At 44.0% G+C, this 20,484-nt stretch overlaps 1 protein-coding gene across 2 annotated transcripts in view; it reads left to right on the plus strand.

The window, feature by feature from the left end:
* Nucleotides 1–19,881, plus strand: part of daam2 (dishevelled associated activator of morphogenesis 2) — a 146,878-nt gene extending 126,997 nt beyond the window's left edge. For both annotated transcript variants that reach the window (XM_079174152.1, XM_079174153.1), the window contains 8 exons: nucleotides 274–380; nucleotides 3,743–3,831; nucleotides 8,020–8,188; nucleotides 8,789–8,896; nucleotides 9,185–9,245; nucleotides 9,602–9,733; nucleotides 15,375–15,545; nucleotides 15,706–19,881. In XM_079174152.1, the coding sequence (XP_079030278.1) occupies nucleotides 274–380; nucleotides 3,743–3,831; nucleotides 8,020–8,188; nucleotides 8,789–8,896; nucleotides 9,185–9,245; nucleotides 9,602–9,733; nucleotides 15,375–15,545; nucleotides 15,706–15,918 (1,050 nt within the window). In that variant the 3' untranslated portion in view covers nucleotides 15,919–19,881. The remainder of the gene's footprint in view (nucleotides 1–273; nucleotides 381–3,742; nucleotides 3,832–8,019; nucleotides 8,189–8,788; nucleotides 8,897–9,184; nucleotides 9,246–9,601; nucleotides 9,734–15,374; nucleotides 15,546–15,705) is intronic.
* The last annotated feature ends 603 nt before the right edge of the window (nucleotides 19,882–20,484 follow it).

Here is a 20,484-nt window from a genome sequence, read left to right on the forward strand (position 1 = left end):
TAGCGACCTGTCAATCACAAGTTAGCCTCGCCCTAAAGCATAGCCTGCTTTATGGTCTATTTTACTAGTAGGGTCATTTTCTCATAGACTTATATACAATCTTGAATTATTTTTGCAACCAGAGGAGTCGCCCCCTGATGGCCATTAGAGAGAATGCAAGTTGAAGGTGCCACGTTGGCTTCACTTTTCAGACCCGGTTAGGTTTAGATACTATGCATTTCAGTTTGCTCCACAGACATGTGGATTAATGTTGTTATCCTTGCGTCTTTGCAGCTGCTGAAGTTTGTCCCAGAGAAAAGTGACATTGATCTGTTGGAGGAGCACAAACATGAGCTGGAGAGAATGGCCCGGGCCGATCGCTTCCTCTTTGAAATGAGCAGGTACATGGCACTGCATTATTGTACAACACAGGTAACACAACTTCAGGTAACAGCATTGGTGTGTTAGCTGTCTGATTGCTGTCGTCTGCAGCCAAACCACCTGCAAAGCAAAGATTTGCAATTTGCACGGCTGGTTAAAGTTCATGTAGTTAAACTTGGGAGATATGGTGATGATCAGTTGCACAAAAGTCATTGTCTCTGTTATAAAACAGATGTGCTATGTTTGTATCTGACTGACAGAATCTGAACATTTTCATTACATTATATTACATTAGTCATTTAGCAGACGCTTTTATCCAAAGCGACTTACAATAAGTGTATTCAACATCGGTATTCAAGAGAACTACTAGTCACCAGAAGTCATAAGTGCGTCTCCTTTGCCAGTGGTGTAACGAAGTAGAAATACTTCGTTACTGTACTTAAGTCGTTTTTTTGGATATCTGTACTTTACTTTACTATTTATATTTCTGTTGACTTTTACTTTTACTTCACTACATTTTGCAAAGAAAACTGATACTTTGACTCCGATACATTTCCCCTGAAACCTTCGTTACTCGCTACAAAATAAAATCTATCTTTAGAAAAAAAATGAATCATGAGACCAACGTCGAGGACTGTGGTGGAACACAGACTGCAAGCAAGCAGGTTTGGCGAATCAGTGGACCTAGCTTGCAAGTTAAATCATTGGTTAATCACGTTAATGCGCAACTGCAAACAAGTGCTCTCAATGCCACGGTGTTTTGATTCCCAGTGATGCCCAGGATGCTAGCTAGCGAGCGACTACATGAGTAGAATTCCACTCTACGATGACTGATTTCAGAAATGGAAGCACCTGCTACTCCCGCAACAAAGCGATGGTGGTGACGAAGACCAACACCCGTGGCCATATATTGCGAGAAATGTTTTCTTATGTTGGAGTGAAAGATTCTTCGTACCGGATGAAGTGCCTCTTTCCCGAAGCTACTGAAATATTGGCATTCAAAAACTCCCCATCCAACCACAGGAAACACATTGGGGTAAATTAAGATGAATCCCATGAGCCGCAACGGGGGGGGGGGGGGGGCCAGGTGCCTGATCTTCTAATTTAGCTATACATGGTGTATGTTAGGCTAACGTTCGCTAGCTATCGTAAATCAAATGAGACAATTAGTGTAGTAGACAGATCGCTAGCTAGTTAGTGAACTGAGGAAGTGTTGACAGTTGTGAGATGTTGTTGTTGATTTGAATCATAATAGCTATGATCACTGCAGCACTAGTTGGCTAACGTTAGCTAACTGAACGTTAGCTAGCCACCACACCATATGATTGACAGAATCCGCGAGAGCGCCGCATTACGATTTGTAATACTTTAGTATTGATCATGTTTTGATATTTGAGTCATTTTGTGGATGATCAGATCGAGTTATGATGGTAGCAGTCGACCAATTGCAGATTCAGCTTGAGCAAAACCTTTGTGTTCAAATCAGGCCCATAGTTCATAGTAGATGAAAAAGTATACTTATGTACAATATATGATGTTGAACATTGTTGCTCCTGGATGGATCACAGCCAACCCAATTATTTTCAACACAACTCCTTGTCCTTGGTCATGGTGGCCACAGCACTTAAAAGAATAAACTTCCTAATTCTCAAAATTCTGACCCTTTGCTTTTTTATTAACAGCATTTACTTGTACTTTTACTTTCAATACTTAAGTACATTTAATATCAGAAAATTACTTTTGATACTTAAGTACAGTAAATATCAGATACTTTAAGACTTTTACTCAAGTAGTATTTTAATAGGCGACTTTCACTTTTACTGGAGTCGTTTTCCAGTAAGGTATCTTTACTTTTACTCAAGTATGGCTTTTGGGTACTTTATACACCACTGTCCTTTGCTAAACACTTAGCAAGTGAGCATAAACCAGAGCAAACGTACAGTGCAGAAACAAACATACAATAAATGCAACGAGCTAACACGCAATACAATAAGTACAACGAACTAATACGATTACAATAAGTGCAACAAGCTAATACGAATAAAATAAGTGCAACAAACTAATACGAATACAATGAGTGCTAAGTGGAAGGCTCAGGGTAGTACTTCTTGAAGAGGTGAGTTTTCAGCCTGCGCCGAAAGATGGGCAGCGACTCTGCTGTCCTGACGTCAGTGGGGAGTTCATTCCACCACTGTGGGGCCAGGACAGAAAACAGCCGTGACCGGGTCGATCAGCCGCAGGGACCTCTGAGCGACGGGGGAACCAATCGCCCTGATGCAGCAGAGCAAAGTAGTCGGGCGGGGGTGTAGGGCTTGACCATGGCCTGGAGATAGGAAGGAGCTGTTCCTTTCACTGCCCTGTAGGCTAGCATCAGAGTCTTAAACTGGATGCAAGCTCTTACAGGGAGCCAGTGTAGAGCACGGAGAAGGGAAGTTGTGTGGGAGAACTTGGGGCGATCGAACACCAGGCGAGCTGCAGCTTTCTGGACGAGCTCCAGCGGTCTGATGGCCGACGCCGTGGCTCGGGCAAGTAGAGAGTTGCAGTAGTCCAGGCGGGAGATGACAAGAGCCTGGATGAGCACCTGCGCCGTCTCCTCAGTGAGGAAGGGGCGAATCCTCCTGATGTTGTAGAGCAGGAATCTACAGGAGCGTGTAACCAATGAGATGTTTGCTGAGAACGACAGTTGGTCATCCAGGGTCACACCCAGGTTCCTCGCAGTCCGAGTTGGCGTCACCACGGTATCGTCCATGGTGATGGACAGATCTCGGCACTATTTTCCAAAGTGAACAACGTGCAGATTTTGTACAGAATCAAGACGTCAGCCACTCAACCACAAATAGATCTTAAAATATTACAAAGCACGATGTCTGGTGGAAAACAACAAGCTTTTGAAGCAGCACGGTGAGGCTGCGATCAAGAACAAGCCTCAAACACGTCAGGGTGATGGATTCGTCATTTAGCTGTAAAAATAGGTCACAGCTGCCCTTTGACTCCCCCCGTCACATCAGTTTTAAACCAGTGCTTTTTTTCCTTTCTCAGAATCTGTGCTATTTGTTCAAGATAATTAAACCTTTTCATTTCCTTCAGTGAAATATTACCCTGTCCACTTTGTTTCCTTTTGACCACATCTCCCTGGTCCTAGGAATACATCTGGGATTTAGTTGTTTCCTTTTCCCTTTTAACCCATTTTTCAACTCTCCAACTTGATGGGAGCCTATTAGATGATAAAAGGCCTGTGGAAACTGAGAGAGGGAGTTTTGTATGATTGGGGGACTTCTAGCTTTGAACTTACACTCCCCTGGACACAAATGTGACTCACTTCCCTTTCTGTTTTTTTTACCCTGCTTTGCGTTTCCTTTTATCTCTTTCCTCCCTTCATCAGAATTGACCACTACCAGCAGAGACTGCAGGCTCTGTTCTTCAAGAAGAAGTTTGCAGAGCGTCTGGCGGAAACTAAGCCTAAGGTTGAAGGTAAGGACAAACTCATCAGAGGCCACTAAAACCCTGAAATAAGGCCGGCACTATTCTATGTTTCTCTTTTTGTCAACAAAGAAATTGATGACAATAACAAGTATTGTCTGCTGAAGCCTGATATGGCCTCTTCATCTGTGCCACAGAGCTCCATTGTTGTCCAGAAACTATTAAAAACACTATATGAGCCACACTGTTGTTCCTTCATTAGCATGAACACACACACTAATTTATTTTGGCTCAATCCAACATATACTGTCCTGCTGCCACAAATACTCACTAGTGCACCAAATGGGTATCAATCCGTGGCTGAAAAAAGTCCCCAACAAATGGTTTAAATTGGGCACATTACAATAATTAACTTCCCCCAAAATTGTCATATAAGCAGGCGGCACCTCCGCTTCTGATGAGTGAAGCCAATGCGAAAGCACATTACACCTGCATTCTCTCTACTGGCCATTAGGGGGCGACGCCTCTGGTTGCAAAAAGAAGTCTGATTGTGTAGAAGTCTATGAGAAATTGACTGAGTTCATGGTCTCAGTTGGGATGTCCAGATCCAGTGGCAGCTGGTGGAAAATGTTCTAGGTCCACATCCAATCAATTTCAGCAAACATCCCAGAATGATTTAATGCAAAAAAATGAAGGTATCAAACACGCATTACTACTTTGCAGTTAAAATATTAAAATGTATTCCAAACCGATGCCAAACCGATTTGTCCCAAAACTGCGCGTTCTCGTCAGGAGACGTTTCTAAAGGCCAGCGCCAGCGCGAGCACTACTCCTCCAAGACCCGTGTGAGAGGAGAACTTTGGCGGAGATTCTGCAAGCCAAAGAGCTGATCCCAGATCAGCCTGACCTCACAATCAGACAGCAGACTAGCGGTAAAGGGAAGCAGTATATCATGCAAAGCTTCTCTACTAGCCAGACAGGTTTGGCAAGCTGAATGCATCCATACATTTTCCTCCGCTTATTCGGGGTCGTGTCGAGGTGGCAGCAGGCCAAGCAGGCTGACCCAGACTTCCCTCTTGTCCGCAACATTTTCCAGCTCATACTGGGGGATCCCGAGGCGTTCCCAGGCCAGTTGGGAGATATAATCCCTCCAGCGTGTTCTGGGTCTTCCCCGGGGTCTCCTCCCAGTTGCACGTGCCCAGAAAACCTCCAGTGGGAGGCGTCCAGGAGGCATCCTAATTAGATGCCCGAACCACCTCAGCTGACTCCTTTCGACGCGAAGGAGTAGCGGCTCGACTCCAAGTTCCCTCCTGATGTCCGAGCTCCTTACCCTATCTCTAAGGCTGAGCCCGGCCACCCTACGGAGGAAACTCATTTCGGCCACTTGTACCCGCGACCTTGTCGTTCCGGCTCAGCTCTCTCTTCACCAAGACGTTAGCTGGATGCAGTCATGCTAATAACTTATTTAGCTTTGTTAAACAACGGGGACAGATCCAGCACGGACAGTTAGGGAGTGAGGGAGGAGGAGGTAAGGAAACATGAGAACACCAGGGCACACATGGCTCTGTCAAGCTACATATTAGGCAAAGTGAACAACTTTTTTTCTACATAGTTTCATGACAACTTGGTCATGGAGGCATCAACATTTAATTGAGATGGTAAATTTACAGTGAAAACTCATCATAGCTTATATCTGTATGTGTGTGTTTTATATTATACTGAATATTATGATATATATTATACTGAATTGCCTGTGAGGGTGACTAAAATACAATGTCCTGACGTGTTTATCAAAGTGTTATTTACTGCTTTTTTTCGTGTTGGAATAAATGTTAAATATTTAATTGCATAGTAGTAATGCGTGTTTGATACCTTAATTTGTTTGCATTAAATGAGACTGGGATGTTAGCTGAAATTGATTGGATGGCCCTACCTAGAACATGTTCCACCAGCCGCCACTGTCTATTTCTCAGACAGGTGCTTCATGTCCCTCACTCCCGTAACTGTCCATGCTGGATCTGTCCCCGTTGTTTTAAGGCATTAGCACCTGTCTGGTGTACGAGAGAAGCTTCAGCCTACTGCTTCCCTTTCCCGCTAGTCTGCTGTCTGATTTGTGGGGTCAGGCTGATCTGATATCAGCTCTTTCACCGGGAGTTTCTCCGCAAAAGTTCTCCTCTCAAACGGGTCTTGGATGAGCAGTGCTCGCGCTGGCGCTGGCGCTCGCGCTCGCCTGTAGAGACTACTCCTGACGAGAACGCGCAGCTTGGGACAGTACGTATTCTGCCCATCGCTGAATGTATTTGAGGACGCTGATTGGCTAAATTGTATGTCACACATTTATATCTTTAATCAGCAATTGGCTAAACTGCTTCATAGACCCGCCTCCTGTGGGCAGATTCTCCAGCGCCCCAGCCAGGAGAGGACGTGGAGGAAAAGCATATATTTTGAGCAAATATATTTTACAAATATTACTGGGTGCATTCCATATTTCAAAAACACAAATATTGACAATTTGTATAATTTATTATACATTTTAAAAATGTGTTGTGGCTCAATGGGGGGCGGCGCCCTCTATTGGCCAGCCGCCACTGTCCAGATCCCATCTCAAAAATCGGTATCGGGCCCGTTTAGAACATTTAGTTGAATGATCAGTATCGGCTAATGAGCTACACTGAGCCTGATCCCATCCCTTGGTTTCACATCAGCTGTCACACGGATGTTTTCACTCGTGAAGCATACATGCTGAGCTGATGTGTGTGTGTGTGTAAGAGGCTCAGGAGCTGGGAAAAAAACACCACACAATAAACAACAGCAACATATTTTTTTTAACCTAATTTATGTGTATTCATTTTATTTCGGCCCTGAGTGGAAAGTCTGCGGGCAGAGGTCAAAAGGTCAATGAGAGGGATTTATTATTAATGCAACTCACCCAAAAGATGTAAAGCCGACGGAAATACACAGGTATATAAGTTGTTATAAGGAAAGTAGAAGTACATTTTAAGTAGTAAAAATAGTTTCATGCACTTTAAATGTCATCAGCTTTGAACGCTTCGACCGACGCCTTTCACGACGACTTGTGAAATCCCTTCTCTGTTGTACGTGTTTGTGGTGAGAGCGGGTGGCCAACTGTATGTTGGCTCCACTGTTGTGTTTTTTCCTTCCAAGCCATCTTCCAGGTTACCACGGAGGCTGTTCTGGAAAGCTGGCCCCCGTTGAGAAACACTGCAGCTCACTTCAAAGACTCCGTAGACCGGCTGTGCTCACGGGTGTGTCGAGACTGAGCTGTCACTGTGTCCATTTGAGCCAGAGCTGCTCCAAAGACACTTTTCCTCTGGCCTAAATGCTTTTTTTGGGGGGGTGGCTCTGACGAGCACATCACATAATTTGCGCCAGCAGCATTTTATTTGCAACGAGTGCTGACTGACGTTTTTTGTCCTGCGTGTGCTGTAGCTGGTTTGTATTTTGTAACACACATCACTGGAAAGAGAGGAGCAGAGCAGAGGAATAATCCCGTGAGTTAGAGCCTCCAGAGTCTTTGTTGTTGGATCCAGACCCCAATGTTCGTCGATGCCCATAATAAAATTCGTATCCCTCTCTTATTATTCATGTTACTTTCATATATACTCTAGATGAAACTGCATTTCCTCGGACCACCCAGCACGTTCAATCGAAGCATTTCGTGAGACAAGTGCAGTTGGCTCGCCAGACCTTCCTCCACCCCTTCAGAACCCTGTCAGCAGAGCCAGAGGAATGGTTCCCATGCTGAAAAAAAACTGTAACGATAACAACATGGGTTCTGTTAATGGTTTTCACATCCACACCAAGGTTTTCCTCTGTGGAGAGGGGGAACCACCTGCACTTAGCCAGACAAGTCTGTTCTCCCCCCGCCCCCCCTGTTGTTTTATGGATGGATGGAGAGACGTGATGGGTTTCTCCACTGAGCTGCCTGGTTCTTGATCAATCATCAAGAAGGATTTTAGAAATGAAGGAAGGGATTGAGAGCCTTTGGGGCGCGCACAGTTGAGACTTCCATTTCCATGGGTGTGCATGGGGGGGCTGAGTGGAGAAACAGAATGGAGAAACAGAATGAAGAGGGCGGGAGTGGAAAAAGGCCAGTTCATTATATAATATAAAAGGTTAAATGATGCACTAAGCAAAGTGCAGACACATCAATCACCAACTATATGATCTCTCCAGCTGCTTCTCTCTCTCCCTCTCTCTTTCCATTTTTCCCTCCAGCCATCCTGAACGCATCCAAGGAGGTAGTCCGAAGCAAGAGGCTGACTCAGATCCTGGAGGTGGTGCTGGCCTTCGGCAACTTCATGAACAAGGGCCAGAGAGGCAACGCCTACGGCTTCAAGGTCTCCAGCCTCAACAAGATCGCTGACACCAAGTCCAGCATAGACAGGTAGGCCAGGGGGGACTGTGGTTACTTGCTTTTTTCAGATGTCTGTCGGATTTGGCCTCAAATTTAGATTTCTGGACTGCTAGTAACTAACGCAACACGAGTTTCCTTGACTTCAAATTGTCAAAATACACAAAAATTAGACCGTTAGCTGCTCCGCTGTCGCCATGTTGAGAACTTTGTGGAGGCAATCCCTCAATCATAGACATTCTATGAATTTCAAATTTAGCACCTTTTTAAACTTTTGAAATGTCCTATCAACATAGTCCTTATATCCCTTGGTCTTCTCAATCAATGTGGATATACATAGCTCCTTTGCTCTGGATTTTTTATAGCACTGCCACCATGCCATATGGTTGTATTTCTAAACAACTTGCTTTCCTGAAAATAGCAATATCTGGCATTCCTGGTGAAGGTCATAAGCCTGCAAATGAAGTAATGATAAAGTGTTAAAACTGAGCAAAAACAGCCTAGGATTTAAGGGGTAGAATACAAAATTATATTTTAATTCAAGATGATCTTTCAATAAGCAATTCTACAAGAAGAGGTGTTTACAAGATCACTGTTGTTGATATGCTCTTGTCTGGACCTGCGATTCAACAGGAACATCACCATGTTGCACTACCTGATCATGATTGTTGAGAAGAACTACAATGACACGCTGCACATCCAGGACGACCTCAGCAGTGTGCCAGAGGCCGCCAAAGTCAAGTGAGCGCACGACTGTTGTTCACCATAGCTATGTATCTTTTGTTATGATGCTTATTAACCCTGAGTGGATGAGCTTTAAAGCATCGCAATGAATACTCAATCAAAACACTATGCTGCTGTATACTGCAGGATGTGATCTCTAATAAGTTATTTTCTAATTCCTGCTTTTTTTCCACATTTGAAAATGTAAATCAGGACACAAGTTTGTACCCCAAAACGTGTAGGGAAGTGCAGTACAAGACAAGTGACTGCCTCCATATCTGTTTTTATTTTTCTGTCTTTCACCAGTTTGTTGGAGTTGGAAAAAGAGGTGCACAATATCAAAAGTGGACTGAAGGCTCTAGAAGCGGTGAGTCGTTATGTGTTTGTGTCACGTTCCCTCCCATCGGTTCTTCTCCCGTCTGTAATCATGTTTTTGGAGCAGAGCAGAGATGGACGGTGGGGCGAGGTGTTTTAAACGTCCCACACTGACATGGAGCAGCACATTTTACATTCACAGCCACACACAGAAACAAGGATATACACATATTACACTTCACAGAGATCGACTAGCTGTAGCTGAGGAACCTTAAAATCATCGCTACTGAGTGGACACTCTCAACTTGACTCCACTATCTGTCTCTCTGTCTTTCTCCTTCTTCTATAAGAAAGCACATAAAAAAAACTTCATTTTACCACTTTTCATTCTTTTTCCTCGTGCTCCAGGAGCTGCACTACCAGCAGAGCCGGACGCGGGAATGTGGGGACAAGTTTGTAGCCGTGATCGGGGACTTCATCACCGTGGCCGGCTTCAGCTTCTCCGAGCTGGAGGACCAGCTGAGTGAGGCCAAGGACAAGGTAGAGAACTTCATAACTGCTCTGTTGTACAGCGAGTCGTGTATGTGAGAGACTAAATTCATATGTCCATGTGGGTGGCTCTAATGCACCCTGTGCTAGTAGTCCTTACTGTTAAACATTCATGATGGACAGCCCGAAGAGGAGGGAGAAAGACAGAGACAGAATACTGAAGGGAGAAACCATTAAACCTCTGCGCGTCCCCCTTAGTCTAGCGTGATGACTTCAGCAGCACCGGGGAAACCCAGCATTGACAAGATTCCCCTCTCTTTATTTGTGTTAGTCTCTTTGAGTTGGTGTAATCCACACTCCCCTTCTTTCTGCTACTGGGACAAATGGCCTTTTGAACCTTACTGGCTCATGCATTGATGAATGGTAGGAAGTATGCAAGCTGAAGACATCAGCGGGACTGTGGGAGTCCCAAAGTTAGACGGTGTCGAAAAGATTTATGTGACCGTGTTATTTAATGTGCAGACCTTTTGGCGCTCTGTTGCACGTTTAGCATCCAGATGCTGACACATTAGAAGCTTTAAATCTTTTGTCTTCCACATATCACATTCGACTTTATTATGAGGCCCGTCCTTGTTGCTAAAATGCCCAGATTACTTAAATTCACCCAAAGGATCGACAGATTTTGAGATGGACAGATAGGAAGACAGGAGGAAGGGCCCTCGGGTTTCATATAGAGCCTCCCCTCTGCTTAATTATTTGTTCAAGGAGCAGGTCGGTAAAAAGGTAAGACGGGCTAGTTGGGACGTCATGGGAACAGAACGGGAGGAGCAGGGCACCGGTTACTGCTGTGAAACAAAAGAACCTGTGTTCACCGGCCCAGACTCTAAACACTTTTCCTAGCGTGTGTGTGTGTGTTTCCGTGGTTGGTAAGTGGGGAGTCTGACGCATCAACTCAGTGCTTGTCAAGGTTGTCTGACGCTCCATGAGGGTTTCCAGTGGAATACAAATATGGAAGTGTGGGTGCGCAAGTGGGTGCCTCCACCTTCTTCGGTCTGAAGAAGGTGGAGGAGAATCACTAAACAGAGCAGGCAGTCCGGTGAGGCTCATAAATCTCCATAGAAACAAATGTGTGTCTGTGAGAGACACACACACACACCCTTGCCAGACACTACTACATACATTACAAAGGATTACAGTTATCCAAGGTCATGTGGGTTATTGGGACAGAGGTTTCCAGAGGACAGGAGGGATTTTTCTCTTACCCGGAGAGATCGGTCGGGTTTATCCTTCACAACACACCCACACGTCAACATGTTCTCAGACAATACAAGATCTATCTCTCTCCAAGAGCAAAACAGCTCAGTTTACAAGCCATTCATTCCACTGCTGACGGCGGGGGAAATATAGATGCGACATAAATATCTTACCTACGGATGGCGGTGGACACGAGGTACAGACAGGTGTACCGGCACAGGAGCAGAGCTGGGGTGGCAGCAGAACGCGCTTGCCAGCCATGGGTTAGTTTGTGTTATAGTGTGACTTTGGGTAGTTTGGGTTCACCAAAGTCACACAATGACACAAAGAAACCAACCAACCAATCGAGGCAGCGGTAAAACAGCATCCCCCGTGAACTGTGAGGCAAAATTACATTTTTTTTCAATGGGGTCTGGTGGCTTTGGCGAGAGAATAGATGGATACAGCGGATTTCAGTTCCCCGTCAGAAACATCTGTCTCACGGCAAGATAAAGTGAACGTATTCTTAATATAGCGTACATTTAAAACCCCATTCCCTCACCTTGTTTGGAATGGTTGTGAAAGTCGTCTGGATGGATAAAAGCATATTGAGTTAGATTTGCATCAGATTTGTATCTTCTTTTGCTAACATTAGATTATTACACACCTAATAGCCATCTTTAGCATTAAAAGTTATCTAGGGCATTTGCCAACTATAGTTGACTGACATGTGAGAGCGTGTTGCTGAGATAGAGAAAGATCTCCAACAAAGTTTAGTCTATCTAAGAACTATTTTAGTGTCAGAATGTTTGGAATATATGTGGCTTTTGAAAATGGGTCCAATATTCACTTTGGTGAATATGAAGCGAAAGAATCGGTCATAACATGTGTTCACTTCTTCCATTGGAGTTAATAGAATCAGGACCGCTAGTCTCCCTAAAGGGGCGGGGCAGTGGTGAAACCCACGTGACACAGATACAGGAAACTGACATAATGTTTACCATGCTAACAGTTTCCACAGATATTTGATCATAAAGCAAAGTATTGCACAAGTTCAAATTCTGACCTGATGATGGCGCCAGACACCACTGAGCTCATATATAATGTGCATAAAAAGGATCAGTTGTGTTTGATCTATTCATTGCCCACAGCATGGAAGAAACACACCCCATTTGTTGGTCACATGATTTAAAACCAGATGCTGTTGGAGTGAGAAACTGCAGACTTTTAAAAGGCCATGGTAGCATGTTTTTTGTCCATTTAAGACAGTGGTCGCCAAACTACAGCCCGCGGGCCGGATGCGGCCTGCCTCCACATTTGGTCCGGCCCCCTGAACAATACCAGAGACGCATTATGATTTTTTTTTCAGTCTGCACAATTAATCGAATTTTAATTGCGATCACGATTTTGGCTGCGATATTGACGTTTAAAATACGTGCTCTGCTACATATCAAATCAAACGCTTCCTGAATCAGCCAACCACCAGGGGGCGAACGAGATGAGAGCTGTCATGCGCGCACCCTGTAGAGTAGAAGAAGTAGAAGAGACGGGAGCTTGAAGGACGAGTACTTGTGCTTAATTTATTTACACGCCGGCATGTCATGTCTGTCACTACATGGTCGCGCGTTTTCAATTCCCCTGCTCTCTGTATATCGCGCACGGCGGTGTTCCGCCCCGATCCGCGCGCACGATGCAACAGTCGCTCACCTGCGCGTAGCACCCCCCCCCCCCCCCCCCCCCCCATAATCGGGCCCTAGGTCAAACGATATGTTCAGTGATGTGGCCCTCACAGGAAAAAGTTTGGGGACCCCTGATTTAAGACAACTGGCATATACTTAATACTTCCACAAGCTCCACTCCAGAGCAAACCATTCTCATTTTCAGGTTGACATTTATAGTTGAGGAAACATATTGACAACTATTGGATGGATTGCTTTTTAAATCTCGTTGTCATCCACAACGTGGAGCCCTCTTGAGCCCGAGAGCCCCCTTTTAAGGGGGCAAAGAGTGTACACATGTAGTACAAATCACTTTTGAGAACGAATGAAATGATATTTTAAAATATTTAAAAAACGTACATGATGAAGAGATTCTGATCAAATGGACCATGTAACCTATTTTAATCACTCAAAAAATATATATATGCACAAAGTACCACAATTTCACCTATTTCTCACCAGGAGAAGGCGAGCAATGTTCACAGTTATCGGTCCCAGCCGCGATCTACGGCACTTTTCAGACAAAGAGAATATCCACGAGGAGCAGCACAACAAACTACGTCAAACTATAGCTTCAGAATATTTCTACTTTTCACCGTTAAAAAGTTACAATTATTCTACCTCGGATCAACACACAGCCTCACAGCATAAATATTGAAACGCTTCGTACCTTTTAGATGTTTTTCTGGAAGAAAATCGGCCCGAAAGAAATTGAATCCACTTCCTGCATTCTCAGCTGCTCTCTCTCTTTACTCGATCACAACAACTGAGTCTCTACGACCAACTATGACGAATTAATAATAATTTCAGTTTTGGCCAATGGGTTTGACCCATGGGGGCGGATCACAGTTTTCGATTATTTTATTGGCTTCAAATTCGGTCAAACAACTCAAAGAACGAATGACTACAATGCCCAGAGTCTTCCGGGTTCAGAACTGTGGGAATTGCGCAAATCGGCCAATCACAGGCTGTGTTAGGTTCAAATACATCCCGTACAGGTTTTTATATAGCACAGGCTCTCAAAATGATGCCAAACTGCTGTATTAGATAGATTGAACACTATTAGTGATAAAAGAAGTGAAATAAATAGTTATATAGTATTTAAAAGTACAATACAAGAGCTATATCGGCTGCAAAATTTTGCATCCTCAGAAAAGCGAAAGCCCAAACTCCTTCATACCCCAACACTAAAAACCACATACAGTACACCACCTACAAACTGGAAGGATATGATGCTTTCAGTCCCTTTACGTTGGATAAGAACAGACCAGAGAACAGCACAGCAGAGACTGCTGCTGTCCAACTGGAAGACTGCTATGTTTTGAGATTGAACATGATTTGGGGCTGCAGGGGGACAAAGCCGTGTGCCAGCCCAGTTATTACCAGGCAGGAACCTCCGGGTCTGAAAAGAGAAGCCAAAGAGGAAGTGCAAATTTTCCTCATTCGCGTATATGCGAGTTGAAATTTTTCATTGAATCAGAAACTATGGAGGAAAAAATATTGTAGATGTGGACCCAGAACTCTACAATACCTGATATTAGTAGAGACCGGACAAAATGATGTGTATAAATGTATGTACAAACAATTATATATTTAAAATGTATTATCTAAAAATAATATTTACTCCTAGATGACATTATTTTGAGTGTTGATGGAGCTGCTACAATGTTAGCTTAGAATAGAACCGATCGATCCGAGCTCCATTAAGAAAACGAGTATTTTAAAAGTTATTTGCTTGTCGTCTTGCGGAGAGAACTAACAAAACATTAATTCAGACTTATGTATTATGTAGTTATTTCGGCATCCCTTTTTGTCCGTCAGTTAAATCACAGCAAAATCAGTTTAATTTGTGTTCATACAGCTGTATTAAACCAGCCGACGTGTGGCAAATACACCTCAATGAAATCCACGGATCACCTCCAGATGATTTTATGAACCCACTCAAGAAGGCGTTTAGTTTCCCGGGATGTCTGGGACTTCCACAACAAGTACTAAGCAGAAATAGAGGTTATTCCTTCCATGACCGTTATCCGGTCCGTTCGTGCGTACATGAATGCAATATCTCAGGAACACTGCGAGGAGATCTTCCTCAAATTTGGCTAAGACATCCACCTGGACTCAAGGATGAACTGATTTAGAATTTGGTGGTTAAAATACGTTTATGACCATAAGTCTTCATACACTAATTATGATATTTTCACACGATTGTCTAATAGGATAAAATGATGAAGTGATGATATCTTTGACAGACGTGAACATAAACTGCAACCTAACTGGTTGGCCAGGGCATACAATCACCAGGCGCTAATTCTAGCTTCTAAATGAACTTGAACAAAGCAGTGTTTCTGCTGCCTGCTGCACTGCAGAGCTGCATGTGTGTAGGAATGTAGAGTAGCTTTGGCTACAGGCGTCGTCCTGGCACAGAGCACTGGGCAGCTTGGACTGAACAAACAAGCGAGAAACATGCAGTCATTCTCCCACCGTGCGTGTGTGTGTGTGTTCTCGCTTGTTTGTGTGTTCACGCGTGCACTAGAACAGACGAAGAGAGATCTGGTCCATAGCAGAGAAAACGGTCTGCTTTTTTATCAAAATGTAAAAACTTGTGTGTGTGATATATATATATATATATATATATATATATATATATATATATATATATATATATATATATATATATATATATATATTATATGTATATATATATATATATATATTATATGTATATGGCTATCTCTGTGCAGTTTACCAAATCTCTGAAGCACTTTGGGGAGGAAGAAGGGAGGATGCAGCCCGATGAGTTCTTTGGGATCTTTGACACCTTCTTGCAGTCGTTCAGCGAGGCGCGGCAGGACCTGGAGAACATGCAGCGGCGCAAAGACGAGGAGGAGAGGAGGGCACGAATGGAGGCCATGGTGAAACACACAGTTTAGAGAATAAAACAGCAATGGTTTTCTTTCTTGCCTGGCAATAACAAAGGCCTTCTAGTTTACAACATTTAAAACAAGAATTGAAAACCCTTGTTTTTGTCTTTGTGCACTAAGTTCCTATGTCTCCTGTGTCTTTGTTTTTCAGCTCAAGGAGCAGAGGGAGCGGGAACGGCGGGCCAAGAAGAGCGGAGCCTCAGACGAGGTCGGCGGAGAGTTTGACGACCTGGTGTCGGCGCTGCGTTCCGGCGAGGTCTTCGACAAGGACCTGAACAAATTCAAGCGGAACCGCAAGCGCTCCGTCAACCAGCTGGTGGAGGGTGGGGGCCGCGAACGGGCCGTCGCCAAGGTCAACTACTAGGTCAGGGGAAAGGAAGGAAAAAACAAACAAAAACAAAACTCTAGACACTTAAATTCTGCCGCGGTGTAGATCTCCTAACACCTTTAAGTCCAGGTCCTCGAACAGTGACCATTGACGTTGGACAGAATGTAAATAACGGCCAGACTGTGTGGACAGCCACGCTGCTTTGAAGGATACCCTCCTTGGATTGGTCCTGCGAAGCGGACCCCGACCAGTTCGTCCTGGAAGTTGTGTGATCTCCTGAGCCGGGCGAAGGACAGTTGGCATCCACAGATGGATGGACAGACCACTGTGACACATCACCCCGTATCTTCTCACCATATCCTCTTAACACTGTGCTCAAGTTTCCAACCCTGCTCCTCCTTTTCCCCTCACAAACCTCTCACTCTTCCTCTGTGAGGTCCTCCAGGCTGGAGCTGGAGCAGTCCTACCTGGCTCTTAAACTCACAGGACTCCGTGATCAGCCCGTCACACTGTACATAGACTCGAGGCCAAGCAAATGGATTGGATGAAGGGCTTTCGGCAGATTCCAACTGAAAAGAGAAGGTGGGAAGAGTGGAAGTAGTCCCTACCATCCACGGTCATGGTTGCTTCCAGTGTCCCACAGAAAAGACACTTCTCAGCCCAGTATCGACGGGTATTCATGAATTGCCTTTACTGGCAAATCCCAGAATGCTTTGTAGGCTTCTGAAAGAGAGAGGAAGGGTACGCGCTTCGTCCCGACGGCCACACAGCATTCCCAGGAAGGACGTACGCAACACCCCGGGCTGCAGTTTTTCAGAGGATACAACTCGTCTCAAGGAAAACCAACTCCTCATTTTGATCCACCTGACAAAGTGATGACTGTGCCACAAAGGGTCGAGCCTCGCATCCACCCATCAATGGTTTCCACACCGCTCTGGCATTAAACCAGTGCCAAAGCAAAGAGAGAACAAATGTATTAATACGAAAACATACTGCAATTAGGCGTTGATATATATTTATATTTAGATGCAGACAAGCTAATTGCAAATCTATGTTTTCATGGCATTTGGGGGGTTTTGTACACACAATGCATTATTTGTCGGTGTTTTCAAGTTCACATCAGTGTTGAAGTGAATTTCTATACATTTTGTGCTTTATGTAAAAAAACAAAACAGAAAAAAACTAATTGCTTGTCCTTTTCACACCTGTACGTTTTTTTTGCACTGTAGCTTTTCTGACCAACTTCACACTCCTCGAGCCGATCTCCGGCGGCTAGAATGCCGACCACGTGGACCCCGCAGCAGCGGCAAAAGGAAGCTGTACAGTGGTTCTCATTGGGCCTCTAGTGGTCTCGCCGCCGTTACCCGCAGGGTCCGATCCACTGGTGCTAAAACACACCTGGCTCAAGGCAAAGCCACCGGCCTAGTTATGGGTTTCTCAAGTTAAACTAGTGCTTGATCCAGGCTCATCGTACGGTGCTCCTGTGTGGGTTTTTTTACTCCGGTTGGCATGGTAACACATCGACTACACCACGGGATGAGTCTTTTATTGCAAAGTGAGGCCACAACAAAGCACTTAGAGATTGAAATTCAGTGGGAGCCTCAGAGAGCGTCATAGAAAACAATCCTTACTTCCATCTTTCCTTCCAGCTTCTCTAGACCCCGTTACTATGCAACCTGTCCCGACCAAGGTCACTTTTCCTTTTGAAATATTCAATGTAGTATGTTTATTTAATTTTTTTTAATTTATATATGCATGTCTAGAGCCTTAGCAGAAGGCTGACAAAGGCTGCGGTGTAAAGTATGGGCTCACCCTCAACAACATTTCGATGGTTTCTTTGAAGACGGACATGCAGTATAGGGTAGCTCACTACACGGAGGCGGCTCTAATCCTGGGCTCCGCTGTGGTGGGAGCCACTCCTGGTCCATCCTTAGGGAGAAGAGGAAGCATCATGGGGCATCGAGTGAAAGTGTGGATGGGTTAAAAAAACTAAAATCACGTGAACGTATGTCTTCAGGAAAGCAGGTAGAGGCCAACCACATGCACATGAAGTTTGTATGAAATATACTGTGATCATCCAGTTTGTTGTTAGAAAAGCCATTTTTAGTCAGTCACCTGGTTACTTTAGTACAGCATAGAGCCACGTGTGAGCTCGCGAGGAACACGGTAGGAAGAGGAGACTTTTCAGAGCAAATTAAGAACTGGACACATCCTCTGTTTAATCTTCCTGTTGTGCATGTTTTAGCTAAGGCTTCGTGTTTTGGCGTTCGCCCTCACCAACATGGGTTTGAGTTTGAAATCGCCTCAGCCCCTTCCTTCAGTTTGTAAGGGAGGAGTGAAGTGGTTGTTCTCACGGTAACAGTCACAGATCAACACGAGGAGTTAAATTAGAGACACGTTCCCTCTGCACGTGGCTCAATGAGCGCTCGGTGGGTTTACAGCAGTGTTGCAAAACACAAGAAAAAGACATTTTCGGTGTTGGATTACTCATCGTCATTTTATATTTAATTTCCAGTGTTTCCGAACAGATGAACCCATCACTCGACACCCACTACTGTATGTGATTACTGCAGTGGTGATGGCTCTCCCAGTTTGTCGTTGTTCCCTCCGGTGTTTCTGTTCTGTTTTCACACATGTACCATTCCTTTTTATCGTGTTTTCAGTGTGGCTCTCCCAAAAGAAAACGTGCAGTGAAATGCAGGTTGGAATTAGACTATCTGGCGCCATCTTGTGGCTTCAGATAGTCACAATGTGACTCTCGACCCACAACAGGTGTACTTCATTGTGATCAGAGAGGGTTGACCTGTACAGAAAATTCCTCTTTGCCTAAACCGTTAATTAATCCACAATGGGTCACTTCACAGAGGTACCTCATCCTATACCTAGGGTGTAGTCCTTTCATTTGTCCTCAAACCGAAGCAGAGAGAAGCTGAAGTGAGGTTGAAGAGACGACGTGACACTTTAGAGATTAAATCAAATCTATTCAAACTCCCACACACAGCCCAAATGACGTATCATTGCCTATTCTTTAACCAGCATCTCATGTATATTTGAGCTATTGGATTTCCTAACCTCCTCTTGTCGTTCCAATTAATCAGAGTTAGCGTACAAGACTTTGGCAGAGCATTTAAAACTCTTAATCCAGAGCTTTGATCCCCCGTATTGTAGTGCAGTACTGAGGGGCGTTGCGACATTGTCAGTATTATCACACGTTTATGTTGTTACATGTTTGGATGTTTATTTCGGCCATTGACTGGCTGATTGCGGAGTGTACAGGGGAAATGAAATTAGTAGCTTATTCAATGCACTTTTATTATGGGACATTTCCATTTACGGCACCATTGCGAGGGTTTCGACCCCCTTCTAGAAATGAGATGGGTGCAACGAAACGAGTGGTGCAAAAAAAAAAACATGGTGTGAAGAAGAAAGAGGGGAAACGGGGCAGGTGATGGATGGCAAAGGTGGGATTGGTGGGGACATGGACACAAAGAGGAGACTCTCCTGTCCTCACCTGTCTGAAGTCACCTGCTTCGTGTGTAGAAAGACAAAAAATGGGGGGAGGGGGGGATTTTTATCCACCACATTTCTGTCACATCATGCACTTGCCGTGGACCTGCACGCCTGAAGAAGTGTGCAGAATGTGTGATGTGTCGACTTGCAGTACAAAACACACCTGTTGCACCACAATTTGTACTGCCTGAGAGAAGTTGCACCCGTTTTCAGAGGCCGTGTAAGTGCGAGGAGTCGGTATTTTTATGGTTGGAAAAAAAAAGTATCCTCCACCGAAAAGATGTACAGATGGATAAAAAAAAGAAACATTTTGTACACCATTCTTGATGTTTGAGATAAGGGTTAAAGAAAACAATGATTCAAACATTGAGGAATGTTCCGTTTTCCTGTAAATTGTACCTCTATTTATTTGCCTTATTTAGTTTGCTATATTTTGTATGTACACAGCATTACAACAAGATGTTATATTAAAAAATATGAATAATTAAACTGTGGTCCGTGTGTGATGGATAGTTTGAGACTTTTCTTTCATTTCTATAACTTTATTTTAGTTTTGTATTTTTTTTTCTCACCCTGTCTTTTGTAGGGTTACAATAAACTAACAACTGCTGGTGTTGGTTTCTTTTGAATCATTTATTGATATGGTCATAGCTATAGCATACAGAATATACTATTGGCCAATCAGTCTTCCATCAACGGAAAATTGTTCTGTGTAATGCAAAGTCATTTGTTGAGAAAAAAAGCAGCATTCTGCTGCTGTTTCACTAGTTTCATATCTTTTATAGACTGAACACTTAACTGCATATACAAAACTAAAAATAGATTAACTATAATAAAAATGTTCATTTGGATCTTCAGATTAGGATCTACATATTCACAATGCACAATGTGCACCAAAAGCATATAGACTATATAGATACAGGCGTCATCACTTTTTTTTAACATTTTGGAGCATTCATTATACATCTGCACTGTTTTTCCATGTTAATATCAGAGATATTTCCTTTGAATGATGTTGTAGTTCATCACTGTCACCACTGGAGGACAGTGAACACATTGTACATCAGGGGTGTCCAAACTTTTTTCAAAGAG

The sequence above is a fragment of the Pholis gunnellus genome (assembly GCF_910591455.1).
Source record: "Pholis gunnellus genome assembly, chromosome: 15".
Classification (NCBI taxonomy): Eukaryota; Metazoa; Chordata; class Actinopteri; order Perciformes; family Pholidae; genus Pholis; species Pholis gunnellus.